At 41.2% G+C, this 17,708-nt stretch overlaps 5 protein-coding genes across 5 annotated transcripts; all 5 read left to right on the forward strand.

Moving 5' to 3' along the window:
- Window positions 1–3,481: 3,481 nt before the first annotated feature.
- OCT59_000389 (uncharacterized protein) lies at window positions 3,482–5,335 on the forward strand (the record flags this gene model as incomplete). Its single annotated transcript, XM_066138799.1, has 1 exon — window positions 3,482–5,335. One exon carries the CDS (start codon window positions 3,482–3,484, stop codon window positions 5,333–5,335), a length of 1,854 nt encoding a protein of 617 aa, XP_065988261.1.
- Window positions 5,336–5,428: 93 nt separating this feature from the next.
- Window positions 5,429–5,923, forward strand: OCT59_000390 (uncharacterized protein; the record flags this gene model as incomplete). Its single annotated transcript, XM_066138800.1, has 1 exon — window positions 5,429–5,923. The coding sequence occupies one exon, from the start codon at window positions 5,429–5,431 to the stop codon at window positions 5,921–5,923; it is 495 nt and encodes a 164-aa protein (XP_065988262.1).
- Window positions 5,924–6,004: 81 nt separating this feature from the next.
- On the forward strand, window positions 6,005–6,475 carry OCT59_000391 (uncharacterized protein; the record flags this gene model as incomplete). Its single annotated transcript, XM_066138801.1, has 1 exon — window positions 6,005–6,475. One exon carries the CDS (start codon window positions 6,005–6,007, stop codon window positions 6,473–6,475), a length of 471 nt encoding a protein of 156 aa, XP_065988263.1.
- Window positions 6,476–6,584: 109 nt separating this feature from the next.
- On the forward strand, window positions 6,585–6,932 carry OCT59_000392 (uncharacterized protein; the record flags this gene model as incomplete). The annotated part of the gene is made up of 1 exon (XM_066138802.1): window positions 6,585–6,932. One exon carries the CDS (start codon window positions 6,585–6,587, stop codon window positions 6,930–6,932), a length of 348 nt encoding a protein of 115 aa, XP_065988264.1.
- A 584-nt stretch (window positions 6,933–7,516) lies between these two features.
- On the forward strand, window positions 7,517–9,649 carry OCT59_000393 (uncharacterized protein; the record flags this gene model as incomplete). The annotated part of the gene is made up of 2 exons (XM_066138803.1): window positions 7,517–8,852; window positions 8,982–9,649. 2 exons carry the CDS (start codon window positions 7,517–7,519, stop codon window positions 9,647–9,649), a joined length of 2,004 nt encoding a protein of 667 aa, XP_065988265.1.
- Between the last annotated feature and the right edge of the window lie 8,059 nt (window positions 9,650–17,708).

The raw sequence follows: 17,708 nt of genomic DNA on the forward strand, positions 1-17,708 counted from the left end.
TTATATATTTATGGGACAGATATGGGGACAGATATGGACAGATATATGGGGAGTCATACCCCCACGGAGGGGGGATGTAGGTACTGCGAGGCCGTGGCCGAGGTGGGGTGAGCGCTAGCGAGACACACAACCAGCCCGACGACTCTTTGGGTTTTCGTTCTTCGGAAGCCTACCCGAACCTACCCTATAAAAAATATGCACACTGTTTATATACTATATATTCGCATCTTTGATACTGTTCGCAATTTTATATACTGCACATCAGTATTATGTATACTGTTCGCAAAATGCCAATAATAAAAAATGTAACAAAGTATACGGTTAATAGACTGTATGATACGGTATTTTAATTTCATACATTTGTAACGTATATTGTCATCGGGCTGGTAGTGTAGTCACTACGTTCCTCCACCTCGGACTCACGTCCTCGCAGTACCTCCTTCCCCCATTCATGGGGGAGGGTTAACCAAGATCCGTTACTATCCGTTACTACATCTGTTACTAAAAATATACTAAAAAACAGATAAAATAAGGAAAAAGAGAGGAAAATACGATAGAATCAGAAGGGAGTAACAGATGTAACAGATGTAACAGATATTTCAGAATACTAGGAGAGGACACCCCTCAGAAAAAAGTTTTGATTTTACCCCCCCAGATCTGTTACATTCGTTACGATCCGTTACTCTTTCAGGATTCCGTTCGTTATCTTATTGGAGGCAGTGAGATAACAAACCGAGTGAACAGGTAGGTCAATAGCCCCTAGAAGGTCTGGAAAACCACAGGAGGGTGACCAGGTAGGAGCGCGGATCTTTGGAAAAAATATATTCGGCAATTGAAGATTAGGTAACTATAAATTAGTACTCGATTTGATAGAATAAAAAAATGGCCGCTCAAGCTCAAGTTATCCCTAAGTTCGGTGAACAAACGAAAGCCTTCAGTATCGATGAGCTTAAACGGCTTATTGTCGCTGCAAAGAGTATGAGTGACCTCGATCAAGCCAAGAGGTATCTTTGCAGTTATTTCATTCCCTGTGCAGATCCTCATGGGGTTTTCTGGTGGGACCCGGATAGTAAAAGTTTGAAACACGTTATTGACAAAAATATTGGTAAACTTATCCGTCCAATTACGAAGGCATTCTACACACAACCTGAACAAGGACCCTCTCAAAAGACCGAGTTTAACATCTACAAATGGTTTATGGTCGAGAATACCGATGTATGTAATGCAACCTGTGATCCCCATAAACAGCGAATCTTCAGATCCTTAACCGGCCAACTCTATCTAAATATCTTCCCGGGATTCCTCCACGTCTTACGTCCGATATCTACCTTTGAGTCTACAATTCACCTCGCGGTTAAATTTATCTTCTCTCACATTCAGGATATCTGGTGTTCGGGTGATTGGAATCTCACTGAGTATATCATCAAGTGGTTGGCCGGTGTATCTGCTGGAAGGAAGATGTACTCGATCCTTTACCTGAAATCTGGACAGGGTTGGGGCAAAGGTATTATAACAGATTTCATTCAGCGCAGCGTCCTAGGCACTCAACTCGTTTATAAGACCAGCGATCCTCAGACGATTCTTGGAAGTTTCAATGGGCAATTACAAGGTAAGATTCTTCTCCTTCTCGAGGAAATGCCCACAGAAAAAAGCCAGTGGAATTCTCTGTATCGCTCTTTGAAAGATAAAGTAACGAGTGATATAATGGAAATCCATGAAAAATACAAGACGCCAACACATTACAAAAACTTTATGTCAACTATCGTCCTTACTAACGAAAATGCTCTCAGAGTGGAGAATGATGACAGGCGCACAGTATTCTTAGATGTGTCACCATCCCGCAAGGGAGACCTCAACTACTTCAAAAAACTCGGTGACGCTATGAAATACCCAGGCGCCAGTGAGGCATTCTATGCTTACTTGAGAGCCATCGCGGATTCTTACCCAGACTTCAATGGGAATCCACCACCCATGACAACATCCAAACAGGAACATATCATCTCAACTCTTCCACCGCTATTCCAATTTATAAAGGACACATACCTCGTAATGAAAAATTATATGACTGACCTACCTGTTCAAGAATTTTATAGGGTATATACTTCATATTGCGAAACTCATTGCATTTCACCCTTATCAAAGATAAACGCTTCTAGAATCCTATCAAATGAGTTAGCTATAAATAGCAAATTAGTTCGTAAAGATAAGAAACCAACCCGAGTCTATAGTATATCCAGGGAGGACCTCTACAAGAAATTCCTCGGCAAAAACTGGATACATGAAATAGATGAGATAAACATAGAAGGAATAGATGTAGATACTCCCGAGAAGCCCACGTCTGATCCCAAAGCCTTAAAGAAGTTCTTGGTAAATATATATAGCATTCCTGCTAACAATTCACAAGACGTACAAGAAAAACCCGTTGAGAAAAAATTCAAACCTGTTATCAAAGAGCAACCAGTTTCCAAAAGGGCGCCTCCACCGCTTCCACCCAAGCCTGACCACTTAAAAGAACGTTTACAAGAGTTAAGGGAAGAACAACCGGATCCCGATGAAGATAATAATGAGTCAGGTACCGATGAACCTATAGATAGATTCTCAGATTGTTATCTATCTGACGAGGAACTTGACCAAGAAGAACCCACCCCCGAGCCAGATGACTATGACGTTTTAGACGACTTGTTATCAGACTCGGATTCTACAACCGTGGACCCAGTTCTTGAGCAACCCGAGTCACCCGCAGAATCTTCCACAAAATCCGAATCCCTCGCAGATTCTAAATTTTCTACAGAACCTGTAGTAGTACCGGCTCCCGAAGAGCAACTTATCCCAGAACCCGACACAGAACCAGAAGTCGACCGGGATCCTGAACCAAAGGAAGGCACTCGAGCGCACTGGGCTTGGCATGAAAGACACCGATGGGATCGCAAACCGTGGGTTAAAAATTCAAAGAACCAGGCCTTCGATGATCTCTACAATACAGGTAAGGAATTATGGGCCAAGTACCAAGACGCGTCAGATGAATACGACTGGGAAATACTCACGTTTGAAGTAGAGGAATGTCCCACAACACGTATTGAGGACGAGTACCAGTACTACCTTAGGAAAGTAGTAGACCGCTTCAAGGACTGGATCGAATATAATGGATACTTATCTAAGACACCTAGCCGTAAAGAACTCGCAGATTTAATAAGAGTATACAAGGATAATCGTGATGCCGAGATTATTCCCACCCCCTCTGGGTATGAAACTATGAGGGCAGATAAGGGTAAAGCGCGAGAGATCCCAGAGGAACATCCAAAAACTGATATGGAACGTGAATGGGAGGCCGCCAATGGAATCATCGATGACTGGGACGAAGAGGATACTGAGGGTGCTATCAACGACATATTGTAAGCGCTATTTGAGATTATTTCTTTTTTTTTTCGTATATATATAGAAAGATATTATTTATAGTTGAAGACAAATCATATACATAAAAATGCAATACTCAAGAATCGCCCGCACTTTACCAACACGACCTGACATCAAGGAACTTCAGTATTCCGGTGCCCGCTTTTCCAGAGGAGCTATCACCAGACTCGGTCAGACTCTCCAGGCGCGATTTCCAGATAGAAAGTTCCAGATCCTACTTCCCTATGAAAACTGGAAACCCGGTGGATGGACATCAGGAAACCAACCAGCTAGCCTTTTCTCACTCTTGGACCACTACGACGAAGCACAACTACCGGATGACGCAGACCCTGATTATTTTGAACGATTCATAATTTATGTGAGAGATGCCCCACCGGTTGCAGGAGGTTGCAACGGGGAGCTAAATGATTGCCTGTATGAATGCCTGAAAAATATCTACGGCACATTCTCTAAAATGCCAAAGTCAATCGAAAAGCCCGAGTATATCAAAAAGGCATTAGGTCTCAATCGCGATGCTCCCATCCAAGTTTCCTACATGGATAAAGTTGAACAACTCGCAAAAAGCCTCGCACTTAATATCGTGGGAGACATTACCCGAATCTCCAAGAGTAAGTCCGACAGACGGGCAACCCTCATCTTGTCTGAGGGTCACTACTCCCTCGCGTTAAATCCCGAAAGACTCCACCCCAGTAAAATAGATAGAAAGCGTAATTTACCCATTGTATACCATGAAGATGGGACCAATAATGTAGTCACAATATACAACGGCAAAACGGTTAAGTCTTGTACAATTGGGCAGTTTCAAAAAACTAAGAATTCCAAGAGTTCTTTCATCCCCGTCGAGAAAAACCATAAGACTGGAGTATATGAAACTCTCGAAGAAGCGTACCAGAGAATTCACGAGGAGCGGGATACTTTCCTACAGGCGACAAAGAAGTTCGGTCTAGGAATTGACTTATCATACCATAACTGGTCTTACAAAAGAACGGCTCTCTGGTTATTCGAACGATTAAGTGTAGGGGTACCTGCCAATGACCCTCTTGATCCAATAGAAGCGGAGTGGATAAGTGATGCAATGATGGGAGGATTAATCTGGGCAGATAACGAGTGGAAGGGCTATGGAAGACAGTACGACGCAACAAGTTTATACCCGAGTATCCAACAATCGAACGCGAACTTTCCAATCAGACGGGGTAAATTCCAGACACTTAATGACTTTGTTGACCACAGGGGTTATGCCTTGTATGGATTATTCCGTGCTAAGGTAAATGGGAATAATATTCTCTTCCGACAGAATAAAAGGGGAATCTATACATTCATCGACTTACAACGAGCAAAAAAACTTGGTCTCAATATACAGTTAATACAGGATGGGAAGCCAAATGCATTGATATATGATAGAGAAGCGAGAATCCCTGGAACTGTAATATTCGGTGAGTATGTACACTTCCTCTTTAAAATTAAAAACCAGGGTGGCGTAGCTGGCCGCGTGGCAAAGCGAGTCCTCAACACATTATGGGGAGCATTATGCCAGAGGAAGCGTAATTACAAGACACTCACCACAGATCAAACAGACCCATTTACATTTCCAGAGGGCCATACACTCGACTCTATCATACCAGTAGGATCTGACCAGTGGCGATTCCAGTTTACAAACCCAGGTAATCCCTTCAAAGGTGAGTATCCCAGGATCGCCCCATTCTTATTAGCACGTGAACGCAAAATCACATCTGAGGTAATTCAACCATACAAGGATAAAGTACGACGTATCCATACAGACGGATTTATTTTAGAAGAGCAGCCAGATAGCCCCGCGCTTTTCACTTGTTCAGAGAATGCAGATACGACTCTAAAGACTTTCAAGTTTGAAACCGCGGGATACTGCCATGTGAAAAATGCAAACAAGGTTATCTGGACATGATTGCTAAGAACTGGTAGGTTTATTTTTTACCAACATACCGTGATAGCATAATTGAATAAACCTATAGAACATGTAATCTTACAAGATACCCAAATGCAAAACACCGACGGATTAGGTAGACAAGACGACGAAAGTTTCCACACGTGGGCTAAGCGCATTCAGAATGCTGTGCAATATTATGAGACTTGTAGTAGAATAGGTTTTCATAGGCGGCTACCTTATCCAAGGTCTCGTCAAGCTGTATATGCTTATATTGTGCACATTAGGAGAATAGTATCACGACTACCAAATAGGTGGTACTGTACCTACTGTAAATCTTTTATTGATCGCGGATGGGGAGCCGACGCTTCCATGGATCAAGCGGTACGACTACATTTATATAGTTGCCCGAAGCATTTTAATTTCGACTATTATACTCATTATGCTGAAATGATCCAGAATGCCTTTAGGAGATATATAGAAAGAAGGAACAATAAAGCGGCTAGGATCATCCAGAAAGTCGCTATCCCCTGGTTATATAGACCAGGCTCTCCATTGATGCAAAAGGCCGAGCAACGCTTCTACTGCCTTGCAGTATCCCAAGTGTAAACCCGAGGTTCATATTTATTTTTTCTCATTCGAATGAACAGGTAACTGAAGATTTATATTTTTTACAAAGTACAAAGAATCATGTCAACATATACCGAATTCGCAAGCATTGTTAACAGCACTGACAGCACTAGTGAGGAGGTTATTTATGAGGCATCGCGCATTCAGCCTAATGTTGTCTCTGACGAAACTGTCTCCAAGATTATCCGCGCATTAAAAGATACTATAGTAGTCGCATTAGTATCTGGATTTAGCAAAACCAGTTACCTCGTCCATGATCACGTGAAGTATATCAAGCGAATCCAAACGGCAAATTCTCCTGTATCATATGTGAAGTTCGTGGCCAGAAAACTCTTCCCAGATAATGCGGCATATACTGCTAAGATAGCAAAAATCCGCGAATCATACAAGAATAAACAAGCTCTCCTAGATAAGCTTGAGGCCCTCTTCGAATTGTATTATAATGCGACTAAGGACTCATCAACCGGTTCCCCAAAGCGAGCTATTACTAAAAACGAGGCTGAGAAAACCTTAGCAGAACTTCTTGCATAAGCGGCTCCTGTGGTCCTACGATCCTGTACGAATTTAGTCTATATTTTTTATCCATGTGTAATAGGCATACAGTAATTGAAGATAGCTATAGTATAAGTAACATAACATCATGTTGGACCGATTACCAGTAGAAATAGTCGAACGCATTGTCGCAAATATCCCGGATACTGACCTTATTGCAGCGAGTAAGGTAGATAGAGTGTGGTGGCAGGAAGTTCGTCGAGAGACATATAAGAGGTGGAAAAATTATGCCACTATGATCGGGGATGTGTACTGTGAAATCCGAGCTCTCGGAAAGCATTATATAAAGAGGGAAATTGACTGGATAACGTTTGAAGATGTAAACGACCTCTATAAAAGATGGATAAACCGCCTTACCGAGGATCAGCTTTATATTATGGAGAAAATGCTTAGGAATGGGATGGTCGATGGACCCCCCAAGAGAGGGAAACCATAGAGTATGCATTAAGTGAACAAAGATGGGGAGGCGATCCTTGGGGACTGGGAGTGGTATGAATGGACTCAACAGGAGTAAGCATTTTGTACTTGACTTTCGTAGGAATTACCCTGCAGAGTCATATTTTTTAGATCCGGCCGGCATTACCGCGTAATCCCGAATTACCGAAAAAGGAAATTTATGTTACACAAGGTTCCAAACGCATTCTTACCAAATCGATTTTTTGTGGAACGGGTATCGCCCAAAAAGGAAATGATCTACATACCGCATGAAGTCACGTGACACCAATGTTGTGAGACCCTGAACTCGGTTCAGGTACTCAATTTTATGCATATATATAATTCCACAGTTTTTCCATGAATGTATTCTAGGCCAATAATCCAATAACTTATTTATCAGGTATCCTCGTATTTCTCGACAAGGACTGATGACCATGTAACCTTATCATCAGGCATCCTCGCATTTTTTGACAAGGACTGATAAGGACTGATACCGCTGATCTATTAACCAAAAATTTTCAGAAAGAAAATTTTATATCTTCGTACTAACAACTCTTATATTTTACCCAACTCATACCTTCTAACATGTCTAGAAACCTTGCTAGAAGAGGTGGCGGCAGCTATAACCCTAACAGTAATAAGGCTGCTCGTCAAGAAAAGAAAAATAACAAAAAACAACTCTCTGACAACTCTGGTTCCGATAGTAATAACACTTCCCAAAAACGTTCCCGTACTATTACAAAAGACTCCATGGATGAAGACTATGAAGATTTCGTTGCCGACGCGCTGGCTGATGGTGGTTTAGTTGGTTCAACTTCGACCGCTATTCCTCAACAAAATAATTCCCGCAGCACCGCCCAAGAAAATACTCAAGCATCTACCCCGAATAATTCTGCTGCGCCTTCTGCGCCTGGCCAAGACGCGTCCTCTGGAACTAACGCGTCAATTCATGCACCTCGAAACAAAGAAAATAACTCATCCCCTAACGCGTCCCCTAATATGGACGAGACTGATGGTACATCACCCGATCAGGCTGTTGATCCCTCCCCTACTATTACCATTAATCGTCAAGATTTCCTGGCTGCGGCTGCGCCCAACTCCGCTCCCCAAACTCTAGAGAAACTTAAAACTAATAAGGCAATTATAGATGCCGTTAACAATTTATTTTTAGAAACTTACGAATCATATACCGGTCGGGCTCGTATGACTGGTTCAGGGGACGCTAAGCGTCTCATCATACATTTTCATACTGCGGAGGCTCGTGATTTGTGTGTTGGAAGCACACACTCCGACTTTCCGGACCTACAATTCCACCTGTACGATCCCAAACAGCTCCGGTCCGATGAAGACCTCCGTGCAATTCAAGTCACGGATATACCGTTCTTCATTACTAAACCGCAACTCCAATCCTACTTCAAGAAATTCGGCAATCTCCTTGCTCTTCATCTCTACTCAAGGAAAGGTGCTAAGATGCAACAAGCTCGCATTGTCTATGATCATGCCGATGCCATCTCCCGTTTCACAACTCAATGGGCAGTTTACTGCTTTTCCACCTGCTTACGTGTTACCTCATGTCATTACTCTTTGGATCAAAAAGCTGCTCGTAGAGCGTTCGTAGCTGTTCTCTCTGGACTTCCCGCTAATACCAAAGATATCCATCTCGCTCCTTTGGTCAAAGAACATGGAGCAAAAGCTATTAACATTCCCCTTTCCCTCAATTCTTATAAACCCAAGCCTTGGGCTTATGTTACCTTCAACTCGCAAGAGACAATGGATGCCGCTATGGAGCAGACTATTGGTTTCCAAGGTCGTACTCTTCGATGGGGAACATCCAATGATTCGAAAGCTCTTTGTCACCGTTGTGGTAAACTCGGTTGTGCTCCTACTTCCTGTCCACTTAATCAACGCCGTGGTCGTTCACGTACACGTGACCCTGTAGCTGCTCTTAAAGAACGCTTCAACATTGGCCAAAGGCCCGCCCAATAAAGAATGCTGCGCAATAATTCTCGTTCTCGATCTCGATCTAAATCTCGGGATCGTTCTGCCTCAGCTCATCGTTCTAATTCCAACTCCACTAGATCTAATAATAATAATTCCAATATCAATGCTAAGCCCTCCTCCTCCTCTGGCTCAACTAACTCCTCCTCAACTGCTCATGGACGTACACCTTCCAACAACCGTAAAGGCAAAGATAGATCTGTTTCCTTTTCGTCCAATGCTCGTGCTCTGCTCCCCGATCCAAATTCTTCTAGTGCCCTTGAGGCTGCTCTCAACATTCTCAATGTTTTGAAGGACCTTCAGCTAGATGTTGCTCGTGTGGAATCCCGCATCTCATCCCTTGAACTTAACAACCAACGGCTCTCTGCTATAGAAGCCCATTTAGGCATTAATCCTCCCTCTGCACCTGTCGTTATTACTGAACCTGATCGAATGGAAGAAGACCCTCCTGAAACCACTGGCACCTTAATCCAGCATCCCAATGCTCCTTTATCTGCTGGTTCAATGAAATCCTCTTCCCCTACATCTACATCCAACAAAGCCCCACACTCTGCTTCTGCATCCACTTCTAACCCTTCCCCGCAAGACGAATTGAACTCCATTATTCAAGATCAAAAAGCGATTAAAGATACTTTACAATCGCTCACTGGTTCCATCCAAGGTTTTATTGCTTCTCTTGGTGGTTTTCCCTCCGATCGAGCTTCTGCTCCTTCGCAATAACTGATTTCTCACTTCCTTCTCCCGTACTTATTATCATTGTGTTCTAATGACTGACAATTTTAATTATGATACATTTGTTCGCAACCCACCCAACCCCGTAGATATTTATAATTTTTCAGAACATGAATCTTTATTCACTACTTTAAATTCTTCTCCTATCCCCAATTCGTTTAATATTTCATCTTTTAATGTTAATGGTCTTCGACATAATAGCCAAGTTAAAATTGAACAAATTTCAAACTTTTTCAACCTTAAACATATTTCCTTTGGTGGTATCGTAGATACCCATTTATCCCCCAAGCAAATTCACTTTTTATCTAAACGCCTTCCTAATTATACTGTCTTTTCATCTGACATAGATAAAACTAAACAAGTTAAATCTACTGGTGGCGTTTCCCTTTTTATTGAAAAAACCCTTGCTTCTCATGTACAAGATTTTGTTTCACATTCTTCGCGAATTTTATCTGTTGACCTTTATTTTAAAGGCAACGTTAAATTGCGCATTTTTGTTATTTATATTCCTCCTGTTTCTGATTCTAAATTACGATCAGAAACCATTGACCTTCTTTTACAATTATTAGTGCAAACTAAACAAAAAAATTTTTATCACGTCATTTGTGGCGATTTCAATATGCATTTAGATGCCTATTATCCTATTTATTTTAACCGCCCCTCTGTTGCTTCCCAACGAACTTATCGTTTGCTACATCATCTTTTATCTCATGGATATGAAGAAACTATTCCTGTTAACGCTTCTGATTCCTTAGGCACTTTTCACCGTGACGATCAAGTTACTCGTATTGACTATGTTTGGTCTTGTCCAATGCTTAAAAGCTTTGCTCTCACCTCCTATATATTTAACGCCCAAGACACCTGCTCTTCCGATCACAATCCCATCATCACTTATTTCGATGATTCACTCTTGTTTGCGTCTGTCAAGGTTGCTCGCGCTAAACAACTTCAACGTCGAAATCGCCGCATATTCAAATTGATTCAGTTACTGATCAACAATGGGAATTTTTCTCTGCTCATACTGACTCTTTATGCGACGTACCGCCATCAACCTTCTCAACATGGCATATTAATCAACAATGCGAATATTTACATTCACGTATATTGAAAGCTGCTAATGCTTCCCTTCCATCTGTTACAGTTGGTAATCAGCATACACCCACGATGCCCAAGGATTTGGAAGCCTTAACTCAACATTATCGTTTCCTCAGCCGTCTTTTGCATTCGATACGTTTATTGCGAAAATATCCTTCTACTTATTATAATAGATATGAACGTACTTGGTCCACCCATTTCATTAGACTTCAAAATATTCTACATCTTTATAAGAAGGCTATTCCTTCTCCCCCTACTTTGCCTGTTTCTTTATCCATTTGTAGGCAAGACGATTTTAAATTTCTATTAGACTCTTTAAAGATTATTTCTTCCGCCCTTTATGGCCTTCTTCTCCTTAAAGAAAAAGATTTTCAAGATTCTTCCATTCATGCTAAACTGGATGATAGGGATAACAATTTTGAAACTGACATCTCCTCATTCATTGATTCTGCTCTCTCAAGAACTCGACGTCATATTACCTTGGATCGTGTGTTTATTGACCACCCTACACATCCAAAGTTATTGACAGACCCACATGATATTGACGATGCCGTTATCGACCACTTCCAGAATTCCGTTCCTATGAAATCATCACCCCCAGAAAACATTTCAGCTCTCCCTGAACGATGGTCTTCTGCTTATCACCCTATGGACAATTTAGATCCCTCTATTTATAATTTTTTATTGGATCCTCCTACTCTTGAAGAATGGTTGTCTACGGTCTCTTCTATGCCTAATGACAAAGCTCCTGGTCCTTCTATGATTACTTATGAGATGCTTAAGCATCTGGGTTCAAACGCTTCTGCTTTGGTTTTAATCCTTGTCCAATCATGTCTTCGCACCGCAGATATTCCTGATTTATGGCGTCAGGCTATGGTCTTTCCTATCCCTAAACCTCACGAATGGAAATGTCAACTAAAGAATACAAGACCTATTACTCTGCTTGAAGTAATTTGGTCAAACTTTTTTATAATCGTCTCGCTTCCATTTTGGCTTCAAATGAAGTTCTCAAAGGAGGTAACTTCGCCGGTCTCCCAGGTGGTTCTTGTCGCGACCCTATTGTCGTTCTTGAATCTATTATCCATGATGCTCATGTCAACAAATCACCGCTTTGGATCCTTTCGCAAGATATTTCGAAGGCTTTCGACTCAGTTGATCTCAAGATGTTGCGTTTCGCTCTAGAACGCATTAAACTTCCTGCTTCTGCTATCAAGTTTATTTTATCCCTCTTCATGAAACGCTCTAATCGCATTTTTACTGCTCATGGAACTACTCCTTCTTACCGTGTTCGCATTGGTATAGATCAAGGCGAAGTTATCTCTCCTTTACTCTGGGTCATATATATAGACCCTTTATTGACTGTTCTCAAAAATGAAATGATGGATCCATATACGCTTCATGCTCCCTCTTTAATTAATCCTTTGGCTCAGGCTAATTCAGGTGGATTACGAATCAACAATTTGGTCTTCATGGATGACTCTACTCTAATTTCGTCATCCAAATCTGGAATGGAATCAATGCTCTCTATTACGGAAGAATTTTATCAAATCAATAATACTTCCGCTAATCACAACAAATATGTTTCAATTACTAATTCGTTGCCTCCCACTTCAGTTTTATCACCTTCTCCAGTCGTGTTTGACTTGCAATTATCCGGATTGAACAAAGTTCCTTCCATTTCTATTGTGCCTATCTCCATGAATAGCTCTTTCCGCTTCCTGGGCGTGTGGTTCAATGTCGCTGGTTCTCGTGATTTTGTCGAAGCAAGTTGCTAGAGAATGTAACTCCTTCGCCACTACCGTACGCCCTGCCAAATTATCTGCTAAACAAATAGTTTATTTACACAACACCGTCCTTATCCCGAAATTGGAATATCGCATGCAAGTCACTCACCTCTCCGAATCTGAATGTGCCTCGGCAACCAGCAGTATCCGTTCCTTGGTTAAACACAAGGCCAACTTTTCACGAGTACTCCCTGATTCTATTTTGTTTTTGTCTCAAGGCTTGGGATTGATTAATTTATTTTTTCATCAATCACAAACACATTTAACTAATTTATTTTTGTTAGCTAATTCTTCTTCTTCTTTTATGAAAAATTTATTTTTATATAGATTACGTTTAATTCAATTTTCTTTTTTAATTCCTATTTCCCTATTGTTAGTTAAAGATTGGACTATATGGTCTAAACTTTTTGCTTTTAAACAGGATTATATCGCTTGCACTATTGCTCTCCTGACCACCACTCCCTTCATGTTGTTGCGTTCACAACTTTCAACTTTGCCTGACCTTACTATGTCTAATGGTCATACACCTTTATATGATGTTATGACTCCAAAAATTTTTATTTCTTACTTCCGACGTCTTAGAAGTTTGCAACTTTATTACCTATCACAATTTATTACGCCTCAAGGAACCCATATGATTACTTGGAACGTTTATCTATCCAATTTATCGAGCAGGAAAGGTCATCGTGTCCTCCCACACAAATGGTTCAATGACATTCACCAATGCGTCACTGTTCCAGGTTCCAACTCTCTCCTTTTGGATCGGTTCTCTTCTGACGCTATTCCTTCCAATATCGACTTGGTTCCCGCCTTTGGTTCCTCTCGAAAATCCATGAAATGGATCGTAACTTTGGATGATGATGGCTCTCCTCTTTTTGGAAAACAGCTCAGTAAACAGCAATATTCCTGCAAGATTGTCCATTGGACTTCTGATTGTGTGACTCGACCTAATGATGTTATCACGCTCACTCCTTATCCTGGTTGTTCTAAACATGTACCGGTTACCCATACTAAAAGTAATCTAACAGATGTTACTCCTTTATGTATCATCCCAAAACTCTCTCCTCTTCGATCTTTACTTCTCCCAACAACGCAGGAGCGTATTAGACATGACACCACCACTATCGCTTCTCCTTTTACTTGGGCGGACCTTGACGAGACTGTAAGATCCTATTATGGTCGTTTGGACATTCAACCTAATTTTTCACAAGAAGATGTGGTTACTCTCCCCTCTCCTTCTCCTCCTCCCTCTTTGGGTTCGGCTGCCCCTCTTGCTTTTGCTGCCTCACCGTTAGCGACTCCTCCTGATAACCATTATTGTTTTTATACCGATGGTTCTTTAATTAACCTTGGCACTCCTAATGTTTCTATGGGTTGGTCTTGGGTTCAAGTCCTCGATGGCGCTGGCTTTTTCCAATCTATCGCTGCTCACGCTCATGGAATTATTCACAATTGGCCTTCTTCTACAAGGGCTGAAATTGCCGCTATACATGCTGCTCTTACAGTTACTCCTCCCTTTTCAACGGTCACTATTCATACTGACTCTCAATCTGCCATAGATGGTCTTCGTCTATGTGCTACGTTTTCTTATTCCAATAGTAGGCTTTATTACAAGACCACCAATTTTGAACTTTGGGCTATTATTGAACATCTCATTTCATCCAAATCTTTGTCCGTCACAGCCGTTAAAGTGAAAGGTCACTCTGGTAATTTCTACAATGACTACGCGGACTCATTAGCCAACTCAGCGCATACTTCCTCTTCAGCAATTCTTCTTTCTGATCTGGATCAAGTATCTCCTCACGATTTCGTATTAAAATATGATGACATTTTATGCGAATCTAACCCACGACGCCTATTCAAGCAATATTCACAAATGCTATGGATGCATAGTCTAACGCGTTTATCGCGATTTAACTTTACCATTGCTTTATCTTCCATCTCAGACTTCGTAATCGATTGGGATCTTACCTGGTTCACGTTAAATGCTGAACCTCAGCATGATGCTTCTTTTACTTGTGCTCATGCTTCCTCTCATCGAACCTTCAAATTCAAACTCTTTTTGGAAGATTTACCTACCTTGGAACATCTTAAAAGAATCCGCCCGGACTTGTATATCGACATCTTATTATGTCGTTCATGCCTCGACTCCAAGGAAGATTTCATGCACTTATTTATGTGCAAATGTAGACGAATCGCTATGGAACAGATTCTCCTCTCCTACCAACATCACTTTATCAACAAACTTCAAGAAGCTGGTGATCTCGTTAAGAAAGATCCCTCTTTAATTATTAACAAATTTAAATCTCTTTCTTGTTGGTCCTTTTCCTCTTCAAATTGGACTTCATATAGTCTTGTCCGTGGCTGTCTTCCGAAATCCTTTGTCGCATTTTTTGAAGAACTTTCTATTCCACGAAATTCTGCGATGAAGGTTATCTCTGCTATCCACAATCACTTTATCCAAAAGATCAGAAAACGAATTTGGCTACCGCGCTCCTATGATAAATCTAAATGGGAAGACGCGATGAATATTACTCATAAACTCAAACTTTCTCGGCCTTCAAATTTGCCAAAGTCCACGTACTTACCTTTCTCAACTTTACCTCCTCCGACCCTTTCCGACGCCGCACGTGACTCCGACGTTGATTATTTAAAGAACTCGATGAAATATGGTTTGCCTTGGTTTAATCACTATTCAGGTTTTATGGGTCGTCTAACGGTGCAACTTACTTACAGCTGTAGCAGGGTGGTGTGTCGATTTTAACAATGGGCGCATTGTTCGTTGGTTTGTTTGCATAGTTGCTTCTTCTTAGGTTGGAATATATCTAGGCGGGGGATCAGGATAGTTTTAGTGTTATGCGATTTTTTCCTTTTCGAATTAATTTTATAGCTTTATTACTGTTTTGGAGACTATATAGTTTTGTTTTTAGTTAATTTTATTTTTCTTTTTTGTACTTTGAAAATTTTATTTTATTTTTGTAAGTTCGTTAAATAAATTTAATAAAGATAAAGGCTACTATGCCATGTTTGCCTTGACAAGGACTGATGACGATGTCACTTGGTTATTGTAAATTGAAGATAACAATTAGGTATGTAGACACGTACAGAAAAAAGACATGTCATACCCTTATATAACTAATCCTATAACCGGACATCCAATCCGTGTTGGTGGAGATACCTTTAATCGAATAGTTATGGAATCCCATGATTATATCGATGGAAGGCTTGTCCGTAGACAAACCGCACCGCCTCCACCCCAGGAACAACCTGTATATTTAAATACAGATACAGGACGCTATATTCAACACGGTACTAGAACGTATCATAGACTGGTTGAGAGTGACTACGAGGTAGTCGAGGACTACTACCTTGTCCATTATGAAGAAGAGGCACTTATAGAGGAAATCATCAATGAAACACGCTATAATGAGGAAAATCTTGATGGCCAGCGGTTAACTTTCAATGATATACAACAAATCAGGGCCGCTATTCAGGCTGACCAAGATGAATATGATGATTTTATCTTACAGCAAGATACGACTAACGGGACACCTTCCTCCGGTCCTTCTGGTCATCCACGAACTTTGGAGGACCATGCCCCGAGACTTGCAGAGCTTAATATCGAGTTGTGTAGGGAATGTCTCATGCCTGTAAGCCCAAGTGACTTAACGGACAAGTTATGCAAGAACTGCGCTTCCTAATGGTTAGTCCTCCGGTCCTCCGGTCCTCCGGTCTTCCGGTCTTTCCAACGGTTGATCCCTTAATGCCAGTTATTTTTTTTTCTACAAATGACAGGTATTTAAAGATAACAATATATAAAAAAGATTGTGAAGGATACTAAGTGAGCGAATAATCAAAGAAAGATAGCCATGTCAACATCAATCGTAATAAACCAATGTCAGAACTGTGGAGTATTCTCTGCAAAAGCGGCATATAGAGGATTATCCAGCGTGTTGTATAGACAGATTATAAAGAAGATTGGCGACGAGAGTGAACCTTTACAAGCCTTGGGACTTGCCAGGGATAAGTTGGTCCAGATTATTCATCGGGCAAGTAATGCGGATTTTACACAATTATTCATACAAAGACTGGATATGAAAATTATGGACGGAGATTCATACGAGGATACTAGAAAGTGGCTTCTTGAACAGCTTATAGCCATTGGATGTGACAGTGGGGAAATTGCCTTATATCAGTTCTTACAGAATACATACCCGGATGGTATTGACGAACCCTTTACTACATTCTATGAGAACTATGTAAGTCATGTAAGAAATCCGATGACTAAGAACTTTGCTTCTCGAGCCTTAGGAGCTATTGGGTTAAAAGCTAGGATGCTACGGATTGACTTCGAAGGACGTAAAAAAAGCGCCATGATTCTTAGGGCTTCTGAGGAAGAACTTCGCGAGATTCTTACAAAATACTATTGATCCCTACTCGTAATGCTCGACGGTCCATATGACCCTTAGAAAAGATCTGTAAAAGGACCCCGATGCCTTCTATTATTTTTTTATTATCCAAAGGGTGACTAGACTTCAGGACTTCATATCGGGAGAATAACTCCTTTACGGTCTCAGGTTTTGGAATTTCAGTCTTTGTGGTCCTATCCCGTACTTTTGCTAAGAAGTTTTGGAAGTCTGATCCCAGGGTCTTACCAGATAGTCCGTAGGCTTCCCGAAAGATGTACTTAATCCAGGTATCTGCGTTCTTAGCTATAACACCGGATACGAGGAGGTGTTTTCTCTCTTTAGGTGATGGATATTCCCGAGCAAACTCGATTAGCTGGGAGGACTTTTTTGCTTCAGCTACGGCTTTCTGGCCATAGGGACTAAACTTCGATCAAACTGGGTTCAAACTTGGATCGAACGGGGATCGAACTGGGTTCAAACTTGGATCGAACGGGGATTGAACTGAGATCGAACTAGGATCGAACGGGGATTGATCAGTGATTGAACTGAGACTAGTATCCCATCTAACCCGAATAGATAATGGATCGCTCTTGGATCTTCTAAGATCAAATACTATAAATTCGCGTTGTAGAGTAAGGTCATCGATTACTGGAGCTAGTGACTCCGATTCTTCTGTATACTGGCAGATGATCCTCTTAGTATCGGTCAAACTTCCGTGACCTCCATGTAGGGAAATATAATTCACATTTTCACGAATAG

Source organism: Rhizophagus irregularis, chromosome 1 (genome assembly GCF_026210795.1).
Source record: "Rhizophagus irregularis chromosome 1, complete sequence".
NCBI lineage: Eukaryota > Fungi > Glomeromycota > Glomeromycetes > Glomerales > Glomeraceae > Rhizophagus > Rhizophagus irregularis.